The sequence below is a fragment of the Neofelis nebulosa genome, chromosome 12 (assembly GCF_028018385.1).
Source record: "Neofelis nebulosa isolate mNeoNeb1 chromosome 12, mNeoNeb1.pri, whole genome shotgun sequence".
Taxonomy (NCBI): domain Eukaryota; kingdom Metazoa; phylum Chordata; class Mammalia; order Carnivora; family Felidae; genus Neofelis; species Neofelis nebulosa.
This window is the reverse complement of record NC_080793.1, coordinates 14,720,450-14,743,275: the sequence shown is the minus strand read 5'-3', so window position 1 is coordinate 14,743,275 and position 22,826 is coordinate 14,720,450. Positions and strand designations below refer to the sequence as shown.

The following is a 22,826-nucleotide window of genomic DNA, read 5'->3' as shown; positions in this document are numbered from 1 at the left end:
TATGGGGCCGGCGGGCAGCGCGAGCGCCTGGGGGGCCGCCAAGCCTCGCGAGACAGGGGCCGTCAAGGGCCGAGCCAACTGTTGCCGGTGGTTGCGGGGTGGCGGCGGGGCGTCATCGTGGGCGCCGCTCGGTGGGTCCCGCAGGCTGACTTTCCGGTCGCCTTGCGTATTTCCCTTCCAGAGCGAAGGCGCGTCAAATGCCCGGCAAGCGGAGTGGTGACGATGAGGACCCACAGAAGCTTAAATGGCCTCGCGGGCGGCCTCTGGGCCCCAAAGCCACAGGCTGTCGGCTGCGGTGGGGGCGGCGGCCGAGGCCACCCCAGGCGGAGCCGAGGCGATTGGGCATATTGCTCCCTGGCCAGACTCGAATCCAGAGGAGGTGGAGGGTCATACCTCTGGAAGACAAGATGAAAATTCGCGAGAAGCTGGAAGAAGGCGTGAGTAAAACCCACGTGGGGCCCCTGTTGGGCGTCAACGAATAGACCGTGCGCACCATTAGGAGAAACGCGAAGGCCATCAGGGCCGGCATGGAGACTGTGTCGCCTCTCCGCTCCAAGGTGCGGTGCATTCCCCGGCACGTAAACATCGAGAAGATGGAGACGGAGTTAACCTTTTTGGGTGGAGGCCCAGACCATAGCGGGGCGGCCTCCGACGCTGAAGGCCGTCTGCAGCCAGGCCAAACGCATTTACAAGCAGCGGGTGGAAACGACTGGGAAGGGCAGCCCGGATAAGTTTCATGGGAGCAAGGGATGGTTTGAGAAGTTTAGAAATCGCCACAGTCTGCGAAATTCGAGGTCGATGGGAGGGGAAGAAGCGCTGACTGCCCAGTCGGCATCCAAGTATGTCCAAACAACTCCAGAGGCTGATCAGAGCTGTGTGCCTCAACGGGTCTTCGATGCCCAGGAGATGAGCCAGTTTTGGCAGTGCATGCCTCCACGTACTTTTAGGGAAAGAGACCAAAATCCGGAAAGCTTAGAGGAAGCTAAGGACAGGATTTCCCTCATTTTTTGGTGCCAGTGCCGCCGGTGACCAAATGATAAAAAACCATTGCTGCTTTGTAAAGACCCTAATCCCACATGTCTTTTGGAAAAAGATAAAAACCGCCTTCTGTATTCTGGAGTTCACACCCCAAACTGCTGCCCCCTTTTTGGATTGGTTTCATAATTGTTTTATTCATCAGGCTGGGAGTTATTTAATAGAAGAAAAATCTTGAGTTCAGAGTGTTGCTAATTTTGGACAGAGGTCCCAGTCGCCCAGACTCATTTTTGGTTGCTCATCTTAATGTTGATACTGTGTTTCTCCCCCTGGAAGGCACTAGCTGTCTTCAGCCCTTGGATCAGGGTATAATTGAAGCATTCAGGAGGTATTACACCAAGCGTATGTTTGACTGCTTTGTTGACTGTATTGAAAAAAACCCTTGTCTTACTTTGAGAGGAACATGGCAACAGTACAACATTGCTGATGCTTTGGTAGTGATAAAAGAGTCAATGGATGATATAAGACCAGCTGCTCTTAATAAAGCCTGGTGGAAACTTTTGGATGATGTTGTGAATGATTATGCATGTTTCCCTAGAGCTAATGAAGAAGTTGCAAAAATCATGGAGTCTGCAACACGGATGGACTTTAAATTCATTGATATCGAACAGGGGGAAATTAATGAGGTGCTCAAGTTTCAAGCTTTGTTCATAACTGAAAGAGAGTCTGTATCGATAAATATGGAAGAAGACAAGACCCTGGAACTAGAGGTAAAGATGAATCTAAGGAAACTGAATGCTTTCTTATGCCAGGCCTCAGACCTCATTGATGCTGCAAAGGATAGGGATCCTTTCCCGTATCGAAGTTTGGCCTTTAAAAAAGACTTCAATAAATTGTTATATACCTGTAAAGAGATGCAAAAGAACCTTCAAAATAAAGCAAAGGAGTTGAACAAAGAAGACACAAAGAGGAAGTAGTGTGGGTGTAGAAGATGGGTACAAAATCTGAGTCTGAAGGGGAATCTGAATCTGAATCCCAAAAGGAGGAGAAGGTAGAGACAGAGAAAGAGGATAAGAAGCCTCCAGAAGAAGATCCTGGACCCTCAGGCGTTGGCGCTGAGACTTACTGTATCTGAAGACTCTGCCGAAGCCATAAATGCAGAATTGGATTTTTGGAATCTAACCTTAGAATTGAATCTGGAGAGAGTAGAAGTGCCTGAGTTGAAGAAGTGAATCCAGAGGCGTTTTCTTCCAAATGATGATTCATCTCTTGCCATTCTTCCCCTCTTGTTCCAACATCACTTTCATCATGACCATGCTTATCATCAGCCACACATCTATATTGTTTCGTCATTCAACAAACATTTATTGAGCATAAGCTATTTGGGGTCCCGTGCTAAACTTGGGGACATGATCTCAGGAAGCCATCTCAGGATCTAAGGTAAATGGTCATTAACAGTGGCTACATTTCTTATTAATGTAATAGGTATAAAAGATCACAGTCTTGATTTATTTTTCTGGACTTTGGATATAACGGTTTTCTTAGGAGCGCTCAGCTTTTTTTTCTCTAGCCCAGTTTTTCCACAGATACTAAGTTCTTCAAACACAGGTGGAGATTTTTTTTTTCTTTTAACATTTATTTATTTTTGAGAGAGTGAGAGCAGGGGAGGGGTAGAGAGAGAGGGAGACACAGAATCAGAAGCAGACTCCGGGCTCTCAGCTCTTGGCACAGAGCCCAACGTGGGGCTCGAACCCACAAACCATGAGATACCATGACCTGAGCCAAAGTTTGGACACTTCACCTACTGAGCCACCCAGGCACCCCGAAATTTTCTGAGTTAACCATAATAGTAAGTATGAGACTACTTGCTTTTGAAAAGCTGACATACTCTTAGATTTTCTACAACACTCTCACATTAATTGTCTTTATTAATCCTCACTTTAGACCTGTGAAGGAGGTATTAGCCCTTCCTTTACCAAAAAGTCCACCAAAGCTCAGAGAGGCCATGTAATTTGCACGAGTCTTCACAGCTAAACATGTAAATGATAAGACTAGGGCTACAACTGATTTATTAACCACTTTGTCAGACGCTGCTAGGAAGTATGGGTTTTTAAGAAGTTATAGTCCCAAGGAATGAGATAGTAAGCAGATAATTAAACACAAAGGCTGTGAACCGGCAGCCTGCGATCCATATTTGGCTAACAGATGAATTGTTTGGTCTACCCAGTGTAAAACAATTTTGAATTGGTTTCCAGCATTTCCCTGGCTCTTTGTTTAAGGGACTGTTTACATACAATAGAATTCACCAATATAACTGTGTAGTTGTTGAATTTTTTTTTAACACTTGTGTAACCACTACCACAATCAAGATACAGAACAGTTCACTTTAAGTTTACTTGTATCCTTGTGTAGTCAGCTCCTTCCCCTGCCCCAGAAACCTCATTTAAAAATTAAGATATTTTCACATTAAAAAGCTGGATTTAAAAGTTGCAAACCCTGGCAATGGAGAGAACTTCGAGAACTGCGTTCTCAAAGGGCAGTGGTCAGTCATTAGCTTGCTGCTTTTCTTATTTGTTTGCAGCTCCCCAGGGTTGATATAAAATGCTGCCGTAGAAGTGTGTACAAAGTGCCTTAGGGAAATAGAGGGCAGTGGGATCAACCCTGGAAAAAGCTGCATGGATCATCTGGCCTGGAAAGATGAAGTTCACAGGACTTCCCAGAAGAGCAGCTGGGAACAAATGTATTTTAAGCCAGGGAGAGTTAGAAGGGAGCTCCTGGGAGGAGGAGGTGCTGTGAGGGATAGGAAGGCAGCTGTGTGTGTGTGCGCACGCCTGTGTGCGTGTGCTTCACTGGTTATTTTTGGCAGGATAGGCCCCTATAAAGTGGAAGAGTTTTGTGTAGGTGTATTCGTGTTTGTGTGCCATGGTTTCTGAAAGTTTTATAGATCTAAGAAACTTCCATCTTTTTATCTGTACATGTGATGTGGGGATTTTTATCATTTTTTGTTGTTACAATGGGGAGGGAAAATTATTATTTTTATTTTTGTAGGAGTTATAGGTCTGCATTTGGTGCGTGGGCCTTTTGTTTCTAGGAAGAGAATCGCCTAGTGAGAATAATTACTCCCTCTTTCCCTGCCCCCTCACTATCTCCTTATGGCCAGCCTGGCTGGGGCCTGGCTGAGCAGTGAGGCAGGCAGCAGGTGGTGAGGGGATAGGGCATTTTAGGCCCTCAGTGCCCGCCCATCAGCTTGCAACTCAGCCTGAGGCCACAGTTCGCTACTGTGCTACTAAATTACCAGCGACGCCATGGACAGGCTGGGCTCCCGGTGTCCTCTGCCAGGCTACCTGCGGCCCTCTGTCCTTATATGCCTCCTGGTGAGTGCCCCATGCTACGACTCCATGAACTCTCTCACCCCTAAACCCCCAACCTGGGGATTGAGGGAAGAAACTGCATTTCTGTTTTCTGCTCCTGGGATTTTGAGCCGGGACCAGGCAGGTAGGAAGATCCCTGGAGACACTGCCCGGGTTCTGGAGATTGTAGCATGGTTCTGAAGATTTCCAGCAACCCTTCACTCCCCACCTTGTGAGGACGAGTGCCTGGGCTGTGTTTCATGGCGAGAGTTGTCCGGGAGGTGAAGGGGTGTCACTGGTGAGTTCTGTGAGGGTCACAGGGTAGGTTCTTTGCCTCTTTCTCTTGCAGTTACCATCTTGTTTTTCTGCATTTGGGGAAGAGTTTTGTTTTCTCATCTATGAAATATCGTAAAATGTTGAGGTTGGAAGTGCCTACAGAATACTGCTGGTGGTGGTGTTTGAGCGGGAGGTGGAAAGAACTGTAGGAGAGGATCAGAAGCCTTGCTACTTCCCTTTTGGGTGATTTCTTCCCCTCTCTGGCTCTTCCATCCCCCTTCTGAAATATTGGCACAAATCAGTGGCTCTTAACTTTTTTAGGACTGTAGATTTTTTTGATTTGTGTGTTTGTGAGAAAGTTCTGGCTCTGCACCCAAGGAAAGTGTATATAGATAAACACAATGTAGCACTCAACTCCAGAGTATCTTAGATTCCTTAAAACTAGGTCGATTACAAGGTTAGAACCACTGGGTGGTTTCTGAGGCCTCTTCTCTTCTGTCTTAACACTGATTTTAAAGTCAATCATAACCTCTTAAAAGCTGTGTGAATATTCCAGGACAAAAAAGGAAAAAGGCAGAATGAAATATGAACTGAAAGGTTCATATTTTAAACAAATGCAAAGTTAGAAAAAGTGTATAGTAAAAGGTAAGTATGAAAATGTTATAAAGACTTTAAAAATTATAGTAGGTCTTTTTCCATTGTAATGTTTTTATTAGGGAATTCTGTGATGTGTGTATTGCCCATCAATCTTACTTTCATAGAATGCCACTTTGTAATATATTGTGGTCCACCCTTGGTTCCAAACTGACTTTTCATGCTTCTGACACGTTTTTGGTAGGTCCGCAAACATTTCTCAAATCTGTACTCCCTGTCAAGGTTTGTAAAGTGCTAGGAACATAGAAATGAATGGGACTAAGGAGCTCATGCCCAATGGGGGAGACTTGTGGAGACAACTGTCTGTATTTCACCGTGATCAATGGAACAAGAGGATGTTAGCAGCAATCCTGGCCTCTACCTACTAGATGCCATAGCATCTCCTTCCCATTTATGACAGTCAAAATTGTCTCCAGACATTGTCAGATGTCCCCTGGGTGGGGGGGGGGGGGAATTGCCCCTAGTTGAGAACCACTGGAGTATGTGAAGCTGACATGACCCCACTAGACCAATTCCTGGTCATTGCAGTTCAAAGAGTCCACAGTGGGAGGAAGAGCCTTGGTTTCAAGTCTTGGTTCTATCACAGAGTTCCTGTATGTTCTGTCTCAGTTACCTTGTTTGATAAATGAAAGGTTATCTTAGATAATAGCTGAGGGCCCATTTACCTCTTACTCTTAGCATTTTGATTGTGAGTTCATATGAGAGTTTCCAACACGTTTTAGGGGAGTTTGTAGTTAATCCTGTTAGCTCTGTTTTCTGCTGATACCTGCTGGCTGAAATGTCCCACATCTTCCCCAGGAGTGGCTCTTTTGATTGGGGGGATAACCCACTGCCCCTTTTGTTTAGAGTCTGCCCTGGAAGCCACTTGAGAGTCATGTAGTTGACACCTTGCAGTGTTCCAGTATGTTCAGTTCTCTGCTCAAAGCAGCAGTGGGTGACTCCAGAGCCCTTTCTACTTCACAAGGCTCTTCAGCCTTAATAACCACACATTACTGGTATATTAATTCACTAGTTTACAAATATTAACCTGCTGTGGCCATCAACTTTTCTGGGGATACAGTGATGAGCAAAGCACGTTCCCTTCCTCGATTGAACTCGTGATTACAAAGTAGTCTCTCTAGCTGGTTTGAACCCATGACAACTCTGAAGTAGGCAGGACAAGTGTCAGGATCTCCATATTCTAGATAACATTTATAGAAGGGAGAGGAAGTAACCTGTGGAAGGCCACAGGCAGTTAGCAGTACTGGCAATAGGATTTAAATCCTGCTTTCTAGTGCTTTAATTTTTTTCTTACACTCTAATTGGGTTGTCATTAAAAAACGCACACATGCAATAAAAGCTTCATTGCACCGCCTGGTTCTTTTGTTCTTGCACGGTCACTGGTTTAGTTCAGAGGACTGGTATTTTGAATTGGAGGTGTCGGTGGAGGTGGTAGGAGGGAATGAGAAACCCAACCCAGACAGGCCTCTAGTCAAACTGGAGCTCAGAACATAAAAACGCTGCTCAGGCCCTGCCAAGAAGTAGGAGCCAGGCCCCAGGCAATAATGTGGAAGGAGAGTGGGAGAACAGAGGCTTGTTTGAGTGAGGCCTGAGCCCTGGGCTGGGAGGCAGGAGAAGCGCGTTCCTGTTCAGCCTTGCGTGAGTCACACTGTGGCCCCTCCAAGTTGCCTCCATCCTCTTAATGGCTCTATGGTATCCCCCAAGCAGAGAGCCCTGGATTGGAGACTGTTCATCAGTTATTTCCAGTTCGTCTTATTTTAAAGTTTATCATTAAAATAGTGAGGATAATTCAGTCTTGAGTGTCTTTTGCTCTCACATTGTCACTGCCATCTTCTTTGCTCAAGTTGTTAAAGTCTGTTTCCTAGAACACTGTAGTGGCCTTTTAAATAGACTGCCTTCTGGTCCCTCCTCTCTCTTCTGTTACTTTACTCAGCTTGACCGTGTTTATTACTCTCCTGCCTAAAAACCTACGAAAGCACCCTGTCACATGAGTGTAAACCCCAGACTCCTCTGTCTGACCCTTGTCTTTGTAAGTCTTGCCGGTCTTTCTTCCTCCTGATCTCATACCTGCAAACTAGATATCTGTCCCTAAATACCTCTCGACTTTGTATATGCTGTCATTTGCTAAGAGTACCTCCCTTTCCTCTTGTAAACCTACTTATTGCTTCAGATCCAGCTTAGACGGTGCCTTCTCTTCAAAGGCTTTTCTGCTCCCTCAGGTACAGCCTTCCTCCAGGTCCCACCACCTCTCAGTTACAATAACACAGGTCACATTACTTTGAATTAGGCTACCTTTTCCACTGGACTACCCACAGTGCCTGCACATATACAAATGAATGGAGGTGAAATTAACTCCCTAAACATCAACAGATGTAAGAGCTTATCATTACTAATAATCCCCGTGGGATGATAGCAGTTCAGTGGTTGCCAGTTGGCTTTACCTCCAGTAGTAGCTCTGTCAATAAGAATGGGTTTCTGCTCATCCAGACTTGATTCCTAATCCTGGCTTCACCAGTTAAAAAAGCTACGTGAGGGGCACCTGGGTGGCTCAGTCGGTTAAGCGGCCGACTTCAGCTCAGGGCATGATCTCGCGGTCCGTGAGTTCGAGCCCTGCGTCGGGCTCTGTGCAGACAGCTCAGAGCCTGGAGCCTGCTTCGGATTCTGACCCTCCCCCATTCATGCTCTGTCTCTGTCTGTCTCAAAAGTAAATAAACGTTAAAAAAAAAAAGCTACATGATCTTGATTTCTTTATCATTTTTTTTATCACCTGCAAAATGCAAATTTTTAGGCATGAAAATAGGAAAATATTTAGGCATGAAAACTTTGTTTAAGCACCAGAGCTCCATACAGATACCAGGAATTATTTTGTGGATGGGGAATGGGGATGAGAAAATGATGCTTAGCCTTGGTTCCAATTTGCTTGAGCCGGCAGATAGCGAAGTGGTCATGTCACTGCTGACCTGTGTTTTTCTTTCCCCACCATGTAGATCCTGGCAGCTTCTTTCCTGTCCTATCCAGTGCTCAGGACCCTTAGCCTGCAGCTCCATTCAGCTATCACCGGCAGCTACGTATCCGGCACTTACTCCATCGTCTTTGTCAACTGTCCCAACGAGCAGATTGCCAGAGATATTGCCAGGTCTCGTGAAGAGGCTCGGGTGCTGCCCCAGGAGGCTGGGGGAGCTACCGGGATGCTCCACGGTGGCCACTTTGGGCTCCCTCTCTTGCTTCTGACAACCCTGTGTGTCCACTACGCAGCTGTCAGCTTGGGGTGATAAGAGGATCACGGCTGAATGAACCCCCCCCCCCCCCCCCATGGATCCTGCTCCTGAGCCTGAAAATGTTGAGTGGCACATGGGGGCATTTAAGGGATATGAGGTGTAGAGAGTCAGGTGGCTTGCCCAGGGTGTTAAAGTCAGAGGATGGGGGGACTTTGCAGGTTGAGAATTTTTGTCTTATAATTCTTGACTCCGCTGTCTTCTTGGAGATATTCTCCTAGCTTAGTACCAGAGGTGCTCACCACGACAAGTGAGGGCGAGGAGGCTGTTCAAATACTTGGCAATTTTCTAAAAGCAGCTATGGTGTGGTGCGAAGAGCACTGGACTTAGAATCAAACATTCAGGATTTGAATGTTGGCTGTGCCACCTTAGCTAACTGTGTGATCTTGGGCAAGTTGTTTTCTTTCTCAAAGCGTTAGATTTCTCAGTATAACATAACATCATGCCACTTACCTCACAGGGCTGTCGTGAGGATTAAAGGAGAGGAAATACGTGCAATTCTTACCCCACTAACTTGGATGTAATAGGTACTCATTAAATGTTTGTTGGCTATGAATCCCCCCACCCCCCGCACTCTTTTTTATAGCTACAGCTTTGAAGAGGGTTAGTGGGTCTAGAGGGTAATGAATTTGGCTTTTTACTTTGTAGCTCAGCATTCTTGAAGTCTGGTGATAGACTAAGTTACAGTCTTTTAAAATGTTGAATCTGGTCTTTGGGGACACAAAGCCCCCCAAATTGTTGGTCACAGATTAACCTTGCAATTTATTCAGTTCTCTTTCCCCCAACTAGAATGTCTATTTTTCCTTCATTAATGTTACCTTTGGAGAATAGCCTTGTCTAAAGTTTTTCTTTTTTTTTTTAATATTTGTTTTTGAGAGAGAGAGAGAGAGAGACAGTGGGGGCAGGGCAGAGAGAGAGAAGAGACAGAGGATCTGGAACAGGCTCTGTACTGACAGCAGAGAGCCCAGTGCGGGGCTCCAGCTCAGGAACTGTGAGGTCATGACCTGAGCCAAAGTTGGATGCTCAACCAACTGAGCCACCCAGGTGCCCTGAGAATAGCACTTGTCTAAAAGAACCTGTGATTACTCCAGAAATGCAACCATAATATTTAGCAGCTAGAAACTGAAATCCTTTCTGATGCTTCTGGTATGCCCAGGGTCTGTGCTAAACTGTCTTGACCCCTGGATCAGCCAGTCTGGGTCCTGTCAGAGAACTATCAGCTGACATCTGTGAGGTGGGGTGTTGGGAGGAAAAGGATTCTAATACCTGGGTCCTAACTAGTTGGAAGGCCAGCTCAGTAAATGTATCAGTGTCAGCTTGGGGAGGGGTCTCTATTGCCTTCTTGCCTCTGGGGTTCTGATGAGAAGTCAGGTGTTTATTGGGGTCTCGTTCCTTTGTAGATAATACTTTTTCTCTCTGATAGTTTTTAGGAGTTTCTATGTTTTTTTTTTTTAAAAGAGAAGCTGTTTTAACGTTTATTTATTTTTGAGACAGAGAGAGACAGAGCATGAATGGGGGAGGGTCAGAGAGAGGGAGACACAGAATCTGAAGCAGTCTCCAGGCTCTGAGCTGTCAGCACAGAGCCCGACTCGGGGCTCGAACTCATGGACCGTGAAATCATGACCTGAGCCGAAGTCGGCCGCTTAACCGACTGAGCCACCCAGGCGCCCCAGGAGTTTCTATGTTTTTAAAAAAATTTTTTTAAATGTTTTATTTATTTTTGAGACAGAGACAGAGCATGAGCAGGGGAGGGGCAGAGAGAGAGGGAGACAGAATCCAAAGCAGTCTCCAGGCTCTGAGCTGTCAGCACAGAACCCGACGCGGGGCTCGAACTCACAAACTGCGAGATCATGACCTGAGCCAAAGTCGGACGCCCAACTGACTGAGCCACCCAGGCGCCCCATGGAGTTTCTATCTTTTTAAAATTTTACTCTAGAGAGAGAGCGTGCGATCAGGAGAGAGGAGCAGAGGGAGGGAGGGAGGGAGGGCAAGAGAGAGAGAGAGAGAGAGAGAGAGAGAGAGAGAGAGAGAGAGAGAGAGAATCTCAAGCAGCTCCATGCTCAGCATGGAGCCTGACACAGGGCTCAGTCCCACGACCCTGGGATCATGACCTGAGCTGAAATCAAGGGTCAGATGCTCAACCGACTGAGCCACCCAGGTATCCCTCTTTTTTTTTTTTTTAATTAGGAGTTTCTATCTTAATGTTCAACTGTTGGTTTGGTAAATATTCTCTTTTTATTCTTTCTCTGTCCTTTTCCTGTAACTCCTAGTTAGGTACATGTTGAATTTGCTCTCTCTGACTGAACTTTTATATTTTTCTGTTTCTTTATTCTATGTACTAGGAGGATTTTGGAGTAGTGTTCTCTCTTATTTGTTTTTCAGCTGTTTTGCTATTCAGCCCTTCTATTGATTATTTTGTTTAAACATTTACAGTTTTTTAAAAATTTTTTAAAATTTATATCCAAATTAGTTAGCATATAGTGCAACAGTGATTTCAGGAGTAGATTCCTTAATGTCCCTTGCCCATTTAACCCACAACCCCTCCAGTAACCCTCTGTTTGTTCTCCAATTTATGAGTCTCCTATGTTTTGTCCCCTTCCCTGAGGAGGACATTTTTGTTTCCCTTCTCTTATGTTCATCTGTTTTGTCTATTAAAGTCATCATATGAGTGAAGTCATGATTTTTGTCTTTGACTAATTTCACTTTGCATAATACCCTCCAGTTCCATCCACGTAGTTGCAAATGGCAACATTTCATTCTTTTTGATCCCCGAGTAATGCTTCATTGTATGTATATACCACATCTTCTTTATACATTCATCCATCGATGGACATTTGGGCGCTTTCCATACTTGGCTATTGTTGATAGTGCTGCTATAAACATTGGGGCGCATGTGCCCCTTCGAAACAGCATCCCTGTGTCCCTTGGATAAATACCTAGTAGTGCAATTGCTGGGTCGTAGGGTATTTCTATTTTTAGTTTTTTGAGGAACCTCCATCTGTTTTCCAGAGTGGCTGCACCAGCTTGCATTCCCATAGAGTTTTTTTTTTTAATAGTTTAACCAACTGCTCTTCTTTCATAATTGCCTGATCATATTTTATGGATGCAGTAACCTTGCTTTGTCTTCTATGGATATTAATTATACTTAATTTATGTTTAATTTTTTTCAGCCTTCTTGACATACAATTGACATACACAACATTGTTGAATTTAAGGACCACGTGATACTTAATGTAAATATACAACACTAAACAATTACCCCGGTAAGGTTAGTTAGCACATTCATTACCTTCCCTAGTTCTCTTGCGTGTGGGTGTGTGTGGTGAAAACTTTGAAGATTTGCTCTCAGCAACTTTCAAGTGTACACAGTTCTACTTATTTTAAAATCTTGGTTTTGAATGTCCTGTTAACTGGTTCTCTTGTGTAAATTCTTCTGTTTGTTGAGTTTTTGTCTCTCTTGGTTACTGACCTTCCTCAATTACCTTGTGATTAATTGTGACCTCTCTCATCTTTTTAGTCGTGCTTGTGGGGAAGTGCAGAATGGCTGCAAAGACACGCAGCGCTGTCTCCAGTGTGAGTGTGCACTGGGGGGACGTTCACCTGGCTGGGGTGTCCTACTGGCTGGTCTTCTGGCACACTTTCCGCTCCTGCCTGGGGACAGACACTCCATTACTGCTGCCTGGGCCCTGGGAGATTTTGGGGGTCCGCCTCTGCTGTGGCGTCCCAGCTACCCACCTTGGTGGTTGCCTCCGCGTTCCTGCCTGCTCTGGTTCCCATCCCCTTCAGACGGGGACTGTTGCTCTCGTCTCCCGTGGCAGCTCCCCTGCACGCTCCCATTCGTGTCTCAGGACTGCCCTTTCTTCTTTGGGGCTTCCCCACAGTCGTTGGTACGCAGCGCGTTCTTACCGTGTGCTGGCATGGCTGAGCAACAGGTATTTCCTGTTGCTTCTAGGCTTTGGTGTCAAAGGGGAGGATGGAGTATCTGTCTAGTCTGTCCGGTCGGACTGGAAGTCTCAAGTGGAGCCTTTAGGGATGTGGCCGTGGAGCTCTCACTCAACCTATTTTGTTTGGTATTTTTTATTAGTGGTTTGGATAGAAAAGAGGCAGGCAGGTGTAGTTTCCAGGCTTTGTAGAAGTAGATGGTACGTGATGGGGAGGGCCCGTCACCAGGAGCAGGCAGGAAGCCCAGCCTGAGCTACAGAACCAACAGCGAGACCGCGTCTCTCAGCTTCGGTTGGTGTGGTGGTCTTTCTTCTTTAGTGTTCTTTAAAGTTTAGCCTGCTGCCTCTCAGTTCGGGGTCAGTTCAGTTCTGGTTCTTGGCAGTGTTCTTAGATCTCTTCATTGACAGACACGTTCTTAGCTAGAAAAATGATCTAGAAACATCTCTTGTTGGGGCCGGAGTATAAATCCTGAATGTTGAACTGGGAGACCTGGATTCTAGTGTCCTCTCTGCTTCCCACTCCACATACGGCCTTACACGAGTCGTCTTCTCTGGGCTTCGACCTCCTGTAGATAAGAGGGAAGTGGATCAGATCAGGGGCGCAAACACAAATACCCACAAGCAGGCCCCTAAATGAGCAAAGTGGGCTGGGGTGTGATGAGGGACGGCGATGGTAGGTAGCAGCCCTGACTCTTCACACTGGGAGGAAGGAGGGCAGTGGGAATGTGTGGACCTGAGAAGTGGATGTCACCTCGAGGAAATAGCCACTGCTCAGCTCTAGGTAAATGTGACCTTGGAGGACAGTATGTCCAATGTTACAAGACTCACTTTCTGGTGAGAAACAAGAGAATCTATTTTTTTTTTTTGATGTTTATTTTTGAGAGAGAGAGAGATAATGCACACGCATACACACGCAGCAGGGGAGGGACAAAGCGAGAGGGGGACAGAGGATCCGAAGCAGGCCTGCGCTGATAGAGTAAGCCGGATGCAGGGCTCGAACCCATGAAACCATGAGATCATGACCTGAGCCAAAGTCGAACGCTTAACTGAATGAGCCACCCAGATGCCCTGATAATCTCTTACTTTTTGAGTGTGAAATATCCCGATAGTAAATATTAGTAACAAAATCAAGAATTTTTAAAATGCCACAAGAGCCAGACCACGTATGTGGTTTGTGATTCACTAGTCTGTGAATTTGGCAGTTTCTCAAGGCTCTACGCGTCTCTATCTTCTGCTGTCCTCGGATGAGCGTGAGGACCTCAGCTGCCACCTGTGACTCGCTGCTTGTCTTGGTGTGTGTGTGTTATCAGTCAGCTAATGTTCTCTCTTGCTCTCACACTCTCTGGTTTTGGTTTTTGGCCACAGGGGCTTTTTGAATAACATAGCCCTCCACGTTTCTAGTCTTTTACCCATGGACAGGTTGCCGTGACAGTCTCTGAGGAGCTCACCTTCTGGGCCTATGAGACAATGGAATTATTTTTTTTTTTAAGGTCTAATTCACCCCCTGTGTTTCCTTGCCACCGTCAGGACCAATAAAATGTACTTTCTCAGCGGACGATTGAGTGAGCAAGCCTTGCAGCAGGTGCTTAAACAGATTTGTGCCATGTGTCTCTCCTTACAGTCAGGGATTTATTTATCTCTGGAACTTTCCAAGGGACTGTCACAAAATGTGGAGCCTTAAATAGAGCCACGTTCAGCCTGGAACTCACGGAAGAGAAAGTAGGTCAGTTCTCTTGGCAACAGCTGAGGGCAGGAGGTATCAGTGAGCGGGGCTCAGGGTCCAAGCACTTCGGAGAATAGATCAGGCCCCCTTGGCTGCCTGAGACCTGAGAAATGTTTGTCAAGGCCTGCCTGATTTGAGGGCTTGAGGTTTTGATGTCTGAGAACGCCTCTTTGCGTTGATGACTTGGCGGTGCTCCTGTTTCCGTGACACTTGTACTAATTCAAGTGCATTTGATTGTGTTCATCAGGGCTCTGCACAGGAATCAGACTATCAGACCAGGGATTCCAACCTATGATCTGTCAAAAAACAAAAAAAATCTTACAGGTCTGCAAAGGTGATGATTGTGCTTTGAGGCCTGTGGTAGAAACCTTTACATAAATTAAGAGGTGAAAAGAAGCATGATGGGTTTTTGCTTTTATTTGGAGTTGTATCTGATCTGTGTGGTCATGTGGGTATCTACAGATCAGAAGCAGTGTCAGCCGGATACCTATCAGACAAAAGCAGAAGATGGTGATAGAATAAAATGGGTTCTTGACTGAAAGGTTTGGAAACTGCTGACTGAACCTATGCTGTTACTGTAACTATACAGCAGGAGAGGCAGCCTGAGTCAGGGGGACATGCCTGTCTTGGACAGATGCTCGAATACTTATTCTTGGAATGAAAGAATGTGGTTAAAGTCACACAACCATCCACTGCAGGGTCAGGAACAGAATCCAGGTCTTGTACTCTGTCCAGTGTTAATCTGTTCCCCTTCCCCTGGGCCTGTCCTTAAAACTGCCTTCCCATAGCTATTTCTCTACCTTCCTCCCCACCCAGGGGAGGACTTATAAATAGCACTGTCTTTAGAAGTTCTGTGCCTGGTGGTTATGGAATGTGTTGGTTTGAGGAGGAAGGGGCCCTCTAAATGGTTATCTACGTAAACTCTGGTTTCCTGGGTAATTCCCAGGAACTCCTGTCCCTTGTCCCTTTTCTTAAGATGCTGGGTACTTACCTTGGTGATGGTCTCTCTTTCTCTCTCTCTCTCTCTCTCTGTCTGCTTTAGGGCTATACTGGATAAGAAGCTGGCTGCCTCTGTGAACATCCTGCCCAAGGCATCCTCACTGTGAGTTTTGCTGTGGCCTGTGGAAGAGTGTGGGAGTGCGAGGTCAGGTCCTGGCTGGTGGGAAGGACAACGAACTAATGGGAAATTGTCAAAGAACAACTCAAAGGCATTTGATTAGTGAACAGTTCATTGTTAATTTATATTCAGAGGAAATCAATTAGTGGATTTATGTCAACCAATAAAAGCAAAAATAGGCCATGTAAACAGAAGGGTGGAAAAAAATTATAGTTTAGGAACAATGAATCTTGTTTGCACATTCTTTGTTTAAATTTTTTTTTTAAGTTTGTTTATCTTGAGAGAGAGAGAGAGAGACAGACAGAGAACACACGAGCGGCTGAGGGCCAGAGACAGGGAGAGAGTGAGAATCCCAAGCAGGCTCTATACTGTCAGCACTGCCCCAGCTCGGGGCTCAAACCCATGAACCATGAGATCATGACCTGAGCTGAAGTCAAGAGCTGGATGCTTAACCAACATTCTTTGTTTAAATTAGTTAGCTTGTTATTAGCAAAGAAGTCAGACCGGGGGTACTTGAGTGGCCCAGTCAGGTTAAGCGTCTGACTTCAGCTCAGGTCATGATCTCACAGCCTATGGGTTCAAGCCCTACGTCAGGCTCTGTGCTGACAGCTCAGAGCCTGGAGCCTGCTTTGGATTCTGTGTCTTCCTCTCTCTCTGCTCATTCTCATTCTCTCTGTCTCTAAAATAAATAAACATTAAAAAAAAAAAAGAAGTCAGACTGGACATTCCATCCCTGAGTAAGCCTATTAAGATATCAAGGAAAATAATTCCTGTCCCTTTTGAATTCTGTGGGAAACTCAGAGGTTAGCTTATGTGACAAGCTGCTTCTTTGTAGTGTCTGCCTCTCATTTTGTTAACTCCCTCACAGGAGTTAATCCTGGTTGTACCATTTCCCTTATCAAAATATCTCAGCATCCCAGTACTAGCTGTGCAAGATTTGTCTTATGCCTTGAAATCTCTGATCAGCCTGTTTCTCATCTCCTTCCTCCCCTGGTGGGGGAGGGGGAGAGAGAGAGAAATAGTATCTACTCTAAAGGTCAGAGCAGGAAAGTGCTGTGTTATGAAAGCCCCCTCCACACCTTCAGCAACGCCCTCCCCTCAGTGGCTCACATCTGTCTGTAGCTGTAGCTCCCAAGTGTGGCTGTGGGTTTTTAAAAATTTTTTTTTTATCTTTATTTATTTTTGAGAGAAAGAGACAGAGTGCAAGCAGGGGAGGGACACAGAGAGAGGGAGGCACAGAATCTGAAGCAGGCTCCAGCTCTGAGCTGTCAGCACAGCCAAATGTGGCTGTGTTTTAGAGGCCTGAGCTCCATTCTGGAGCTGCTACTCAGTCATTCTCCCTGGGGGTTGGGCCTGGCTCACTGAATTTTAAAAAAATTATGTAAGTGATTCACATAAAGCCAGTGCTTGGGAACTAGAACAGCATTTCAGCCTAGCATTCCCTTCATACGTCCGTCCTTTTTATAATCAATCCCTTCACCACAGTGCCGATGGCCTAGGTCATCCATCTTGAGCTTGCCCTGGGTCAGTGTAGATATTCTCGGGCCAAATTTCTTTCCCTGCCAGTGATGCTGTTTTTGTGTTCTTTTCTCAACATCGTTATTGACTTTTTTTTTTTTTTAACTTTTGGGCTTGTTTCTTTCCATATGTTATAAAGCTCACTTTTTCCCTGAAGCCTCCTGTGTTTTTTTAGTTCTCCATTTGTGGGTTCTCCACTTAAAGAGTCAGTAATAAAAGTAGCACCAGTCCAAAGGATGGGAGGGGCCTGGAAGTCATGACTGTAGGATGAGCACAGAAAGAGCTGGAAATGCCCAATTTGGAGGAGAGAAAACAGGAGTTTCTGTAGGGCTGTCCTGAGGTGGCTCTTCATGTGGAAGTTAGGGAAAACAACTGGGTGGCAGACGTTGGCATACCGGAAGGAAAACCATCTCAGGTGAAAGCCTGTAAGGTAGATCGATGGACTTCTTCAAGAGAGAGAATGTTCAGACAGCTACTAGAAGCATGCATTAGAATGATTGGACTCGATGACCTCTGGGGACTTGGCCAATTATAGACATTTTTGTGTGGGGTTGGAAGGATTTTAAAGTCTCTACCTTGGTAAGCCACCTAATTGGGCCAGGTTTGATATCTCCTGGGCTCTTCTTGTGAGCATCATAATTTGGTTTTGTTCTCTTCTCCAGGTACTTTTGGAATGGAGAAATAGAAGAAGCCACTGAAATCCTGTTGGTGAGTGAGGATGGGGGGATGGGGGGGTGGGGGGGGTTGGGGCCTCGATGGAGAGTGAGACCAAGGTTCCAATTAAAACTGAGCAAAGATCAACTGCTTGAGGTTCTTGCCTCACATCAGGTGCCCTGGGTTAATCTGCAAATGCAACGGTGCCTGGTGACCTGGATGAATGCTGTCTCCAAAATGGCCAGATGAACGAGTAGCTGCATGGCTGGGGCCAAGGTCCTTCCTAAAGCAGGCAATTTTTTTTCTTTCACAGCTAATAAAGACAAAGACTTCCAAGGTCCGCATGCTGTTCAGCTATATCAGGTAATGCTGGTGTGTCTTTTCAGCCAGGGACGTCCTGGGAACTAAGTGAATGAGCTTGAAAAGCAAGAGACCTAGAGCCTAGTCACCAACCTCTCATATGACCCTGGGCATGTCCCTGTCCCTCAGATTCTCCAGCTATAAAATGAGAGGCTAGAGTGAGTGAGTGGAGTCAGTAGTTCTCAAGATTTTGGTCTTCGGATCCCAGGGGAGCTTAAGGTTATATTAAAGTTTATTGCATTAGAAAGTAAAACTACGAAATTAAAAAAATGTTTTAGTTCATTTAAAATAATAACAATACGGGGCGCCTGGGTGGCGCAGTCGGTTAAGCATCCGACTTCAGCCAGGTCACGATCTCGCGGTCCGTGAGTTCGAGCCCCGCGTCAGGCTCTGGGCTGATGGCTCGGAGCCTGGAGCCTGTTTCCGATTCTGTGTCTCCCTCTCTCTCTGCCCCTCCCCCGTTCATGCTCTGTCTCTCTCTGTCCCAAAAATAAATTAAAAACGTTGAAAAAAAAAAAAAAAAAAATTATGGTCACTCAGGCTTGAAATTAAAAATGGTGTTCCATGAAAAAAAGTGCAGTTTGTTTAGTTTGGCTTGTGGCTTCAATGGGCAGACAGGTTTAAGACAACACTGAACTTCAGAATCCGGCAGAAGTGCTTTAATGTGCACTTTCCATTCTGTCATTAACGAGACAGGGACTCAAGGGCTGAAGTGCAATAGCAATAGTGATCTTCGCTGTTTTATCGAGGATGTTCTTAAGTGAACGTGACTTTTCTGAAGCCCGAGCGTGTGGTGAAGAGCACCTGAGGCTCGTACACTGTGGTGCCACTGCCTTGCCGCGTGCTGAGGTGCCAGCAGTCTTACTCGGCAATGTTTTGCACCAGCAGTGCAGGGGTCAACACAGTAAGAAGATTAATAGAAAATTAGTATTTTTCGGGGCGCCTGGGTGGCTCCGTTGGTTAAGCGGCCGACTTCGGTTCAGGTCATGATCTCGCGGTTCGTGGGTTCGAGCCCTGCATCCCGCTCCGTGCTGACAGCTCTGAGCCTGGAGCCTGCTTCAGATTCTGTGTCTCCCTCTCCCCCCCACCCCTCTCAAAATAAACATTAAAAAAATGAAAACTAGTATTCTTCTGAAAACAGTTTTGGCCTCATGGACCTGGCAGAGTGTTAGAATTCCCCAGGGGTCAGTGGGCCTCACTCTGAAAACTGCTGGTCTAGATTGGTGTTCACGGTATGGTTTGGGGAGTAATTGGCATCACCTGGAAGCTTGCTAGGACTGCCTCCTCACTCTCACCCCAAACTAAGGAGTCAGACTACAGTTTAACAAGATCCCCATGGGATTCCTACGCACATTAAAGCTCGAGAAGCGCTGGCTTAAATCATTGATGCTTGGGGCGCCCGGGTAGCTCAGTTAAGCGTCTGACTTCAGCTCAGGTCACGGTCTCCTGATTCGTGAGTTCCATCCCTGCATCGGGCTCTCTGCTGTCAGCACAGCTTCGGATCCTCTGTCCCCCCTCTCTCTCCGCCCCTCCCCAACACATGCGTGCTCTCTCTCTTCCTCTCAAAGGAAAAAAAAAGCAGTGATTCTTGGTGGTGGCACGGCAGCTCTTACTACTAACGTGTTAAAACGGTCTTATTCTGTGCGTCCAAACACTGCCTTCATACACACACTGAGTTCTGTATGTCTGCTAATAAAAACACATATGTGAGGGAGCTCCTTTTCTGTTTGCTAGAGGGGATGCTGCCTGGTTTTTGAATCATTGAATAAACCCAATAAGATCTTAAAAAAAAAACAAAACAAAACCAGAAAACAAACACACTGATGTGTGCCCTGAAATAAGAAAATGCATTATCCTTGGTCACTGGATAAAATCACCCCAACTCCAAATGTTTAGGCACGCGTGCATGTGTTGTGATTTACCACGCATGCTGTCTCATGAAAATTTTACAGTGCCTCCTTCATTGGAAAGGAAGCAGGGATTGTTCCCCGCATTTGACAGACGGGGACTGAGGCCCAAGGCCTCATATCTCTTCAGTCTAAGAAGCAAAAAGAACTTGCGTTGTGTGCTGAGGGCCAGGTGAAAAGAATGGAGAGAAAGAAGAGCTTCCTATGGGTTTGGATGGTCGAGGAAGATCCCTGGGAGAAGATCAGTTGTTGAGCTGGGCTTTGAAGGATAGACGGGCTTGTAAGTGACGAACAGAGAACTTTCTTGGTGGAGAAGACAATGCAGAGATACGGGGGGTCGTTTGGGGAAGGCACAGCGATGAGCGTGGGATAGTGATACAGACAGTAACTGCCATGTAATGAATGCATGCAGTGCCCATCAGTACGCCAGGTAAGTGCCTTCTGTGCCTCATCTCACTCCCCAGCAGCCCAGTCACATAGGTACTATTTTGACACCCTTTTTTTAGGGCCTGTGGAGAAATGAAGTGATTTGTTCACGGTCACACAGCTACAAGAGGCAGGCTTAGAATTGGAACCCATGACCGGGAGACTCTAAAGCCATCTGGCCCACCTCATCCCTTGTTGACAAATGGGAAACAGGCTCAGGAGCAGCGGCCTATGGGCCTGGGCAGGTGGAATGGCGGTAGATGGCAGCCTCACAGGAGGCTGGCCGCTTGGGTTTAACTGCATAGGCTGATTCTCATCATAGTCACTCACAGGGCTCTGCTTTCTTTCCAAAGGTTGGTGCATCCTTTTGAAATCCCAGAGGTCTTCAGTCTTCCCATGGACCAAGGAGATGCGCGCTATCTAAAGTGGCTGGAGGAGGGCACGGGGGAGGACTGAGTGGGGGCGGCTCGTTGCAGGTCCCGCCGGCTGCCTCTAGCCTGCGGCAGCCGCCCTCTGGGGAGGCGGGGGGCCTCTAGCTGCCTCCTCGCATCTCTAGAGCCTGTGTCTGTGTCAGCGCGGAAGAGCTGAGGATCTTGAGGAGGTGAAGGTCTAAGGCCCCCAAGGCTGGAGGAGGAGGCCGGGTTGGTCGGGCCATGCAACGCAATGGAACTGGATTCTGAGTGCTTCGTGCTTAAAGGTGGCCAGGGGGTGGGAGGGTGAGGGCAGTTATATGGGGGGGGGGGGAAGGGCCCAGGGGAGATGGCAGTGAGGGTGACGTTTGTCATCTCCTGCAGTCGCTGGGCCTACCTTGAGTGCCCGGGATGCAGGAAGAATGGACCTGGTGACCTGTTCATCCGGTGTGTGGGATGCCAGGGGAGCTGGCAAGCACTTTATGCAAAAGGATGAATTGCTAATGGTGGGGTTTCAGGGACAAGCAGGGTTATTTTTTGTAACTAAAGATGGTATTTGTTATTCCTGAATGGTGGGAATGGGCTTTGTGATTGGGGATAGGACTGCAGGAGTATTAGGGCTTAGACACAGCTTCATGGGTGGAAATAGGTCTAGACTCCTCCCTAGCCTGAATGTGACAGGTATCAGAAGGTTCTGGTGCCTTGCCCATTAGAGACCTAGGTTCTGAGCCCATGGTACTAACCTGGTCACTTGAGCATTGAAACTGAGCATCCTAAAGTAGGAAAGAACCCTGGGGAACTGCTAGACTAGGGTTTTTCAGACTTGTTCCCCTGAGCTAGCGGTCAACAGAAGGTACGATACCCTGGGTGCTTCTTGGGTGGGGTAAGGGTATGAGACCCGCTCCCCACCCATACCTCAACCAGTATATACCTCAACCAGTAGAAGAACTGTCTTGTATCACTTTTATGTATTGAACTCCCTTGTAAGTTTTTTTGAGTTTTCTTTGATAAAGGCTGGTAAACCAGGGGTCTAAGCCAGTCTCCATTTTATAGATTACCAAAGGAAACTGAACTGCACTGAGGTCCGGCAAGGGGGTGGCGTGTTAAGAATGGTAAAGCCGAGACCGCTCACCCTGTGTCTGGTACTCTGCTCTGCCTGCTCCCGGGTGTCAGGTGAAAGAGGGCAGGGGAGGCAGCACCCCTTTAGGGTGAGGAGAAAGATTTGACCTCAGTTCCCTCCCGGAATCTGTCCCAAGGTAACCCCACTCTGGGGAGACTGTGGGGCCCACAGGCCTCTTTGGCATCCTGGGTCTTCCCAGAGGGAAGGATATGTGCAGAGCTATTGCCAGGCTCGAGTTCCGACACCTACTGTGCTTCTTGAACCTTAGTTCCTCCAAATATAAAATGGAGGCTCGCCCAGGGCCCTTTGGGAACACTTGTAGGGACTTAAGGCCGAGGCCCTTCCAAAGCTCCAGAGGATCCTTTTTTGATAGCCAGTAGGGATTTTGGAGGGCTACCTCAGGAGAAGGACAAAGAGAATGATACTGGTGATGTCCCTTTTTACAACAGATGTTTCTTTTTTTTTAATTTTTTTAAATGTTTATTTTTGAGAGAGAGAGAGAGAGAGAGCGTGATAGGGGAGGGGACAGAGAGAGAGGGAGACACAGAATCCGAAGCAGGGTCCAGGCTCTGAGCTGTCAGCACAGAGCCCGATGCGGGGCTTGAACTCCTGGACCACGAGATCATGACCTGAGCTGAAGTCGGATGTAACCGACTGAGCCACCCAGGCGCACCCTACAACAGATGTTTCTGATACACAGCAAAATCTGGTGTAAAGTAAACCCTGCTGAAAACGCTTTGGGGACCCCAGACGGACTGCCTCTGTTGCTTTCAGGTTAGAGCCCAGTCTGTTGGTCTGCCTTTCAAGGCCCTTCATAACCTTGCCTCAACTCGCTTTTCCCATCTCCACTGCCCACCTCTCCTTGCCCACTGTGGCAAGTGGATGACTCCAGTATGCTATGTGAAGTTATTCCTGCGTTCCGGACATCCCTTCCGCCTGGAGTGCCCTTTTCCACGAACGCCTGGGAAATCTGGCTGCTCCTTTACAAGGCAGGTTCCCTCTGGGTTGGAAGGAATCTCTCCGGCCTCAGTGTTCCTATTATCCTTGTGCATTACAGCCAGCTTTCTATTTCTAGATTGTGAGCTGCTCGAGGTCAAGAGTATGTCTGAATCAATTTGTG

General features: G+C 46.8%; 1 protein-coding gene across 8 annotated transcripts; it reads left to right on the top strand.

The window, feature by feature from the left end:
- The first annotated feature begins 443 nt into the window (after positions 1 to 443).
- LOC131491421 (protein CutA homolog) lies at positions 444 to 20,886 on the top strand. 8 transcript variants are annotated; one of them, XR_009251446.1, is made up of 6 exons: positions 444 to 557; positions 1,574 to 2,415; positions 8,243 to 8,594; positions 15,237 to 15,343; positions 17,492 to 17,537; positions 17,797 to 18,138. XR_009251446.1 is itself a non-coding variant. In XM_058694344.1 (6 exons), exons 1-6 carry the CDS (start codon positions 4,281 to 4,283, stop codon positions 20,630 to 20,632), a joined length of 477 nt encoding a protein of 158 aa, XP_058550327.1. In that variant the 5' UTR covers positions 2,422 to 4,280; the 3' UTR covers positions 20,633 to 20,886. The 8 variants fall into 8 exon arrangements, 2 of the variants coding, with proteins under 2 accessions (XP_058550327.1, XP_058550328.1); XR_009251444.1 differs by lacking the exon at positions 444 to 557 and adding an exon at positions 20,530 to 20,546 and having other exon boundaries at positions 1,729 to 2,415; positions 17,797 to 17,846; XM_058694344.1 differs by lacking the exons at positions 444 to 557; positions 1,574 to 2,415 and adding exons at positions 2,422 to 4,349; positions 20,530 to 20,886 and having other exon boundaries at positions 8,243 to 8,391; positions 15,237 to 15,296; positions 17,797 to 17,846.
- The last annotated feature ends 1,940 nt before the right edge of the window (positions 20,887 to 22,826 follow it).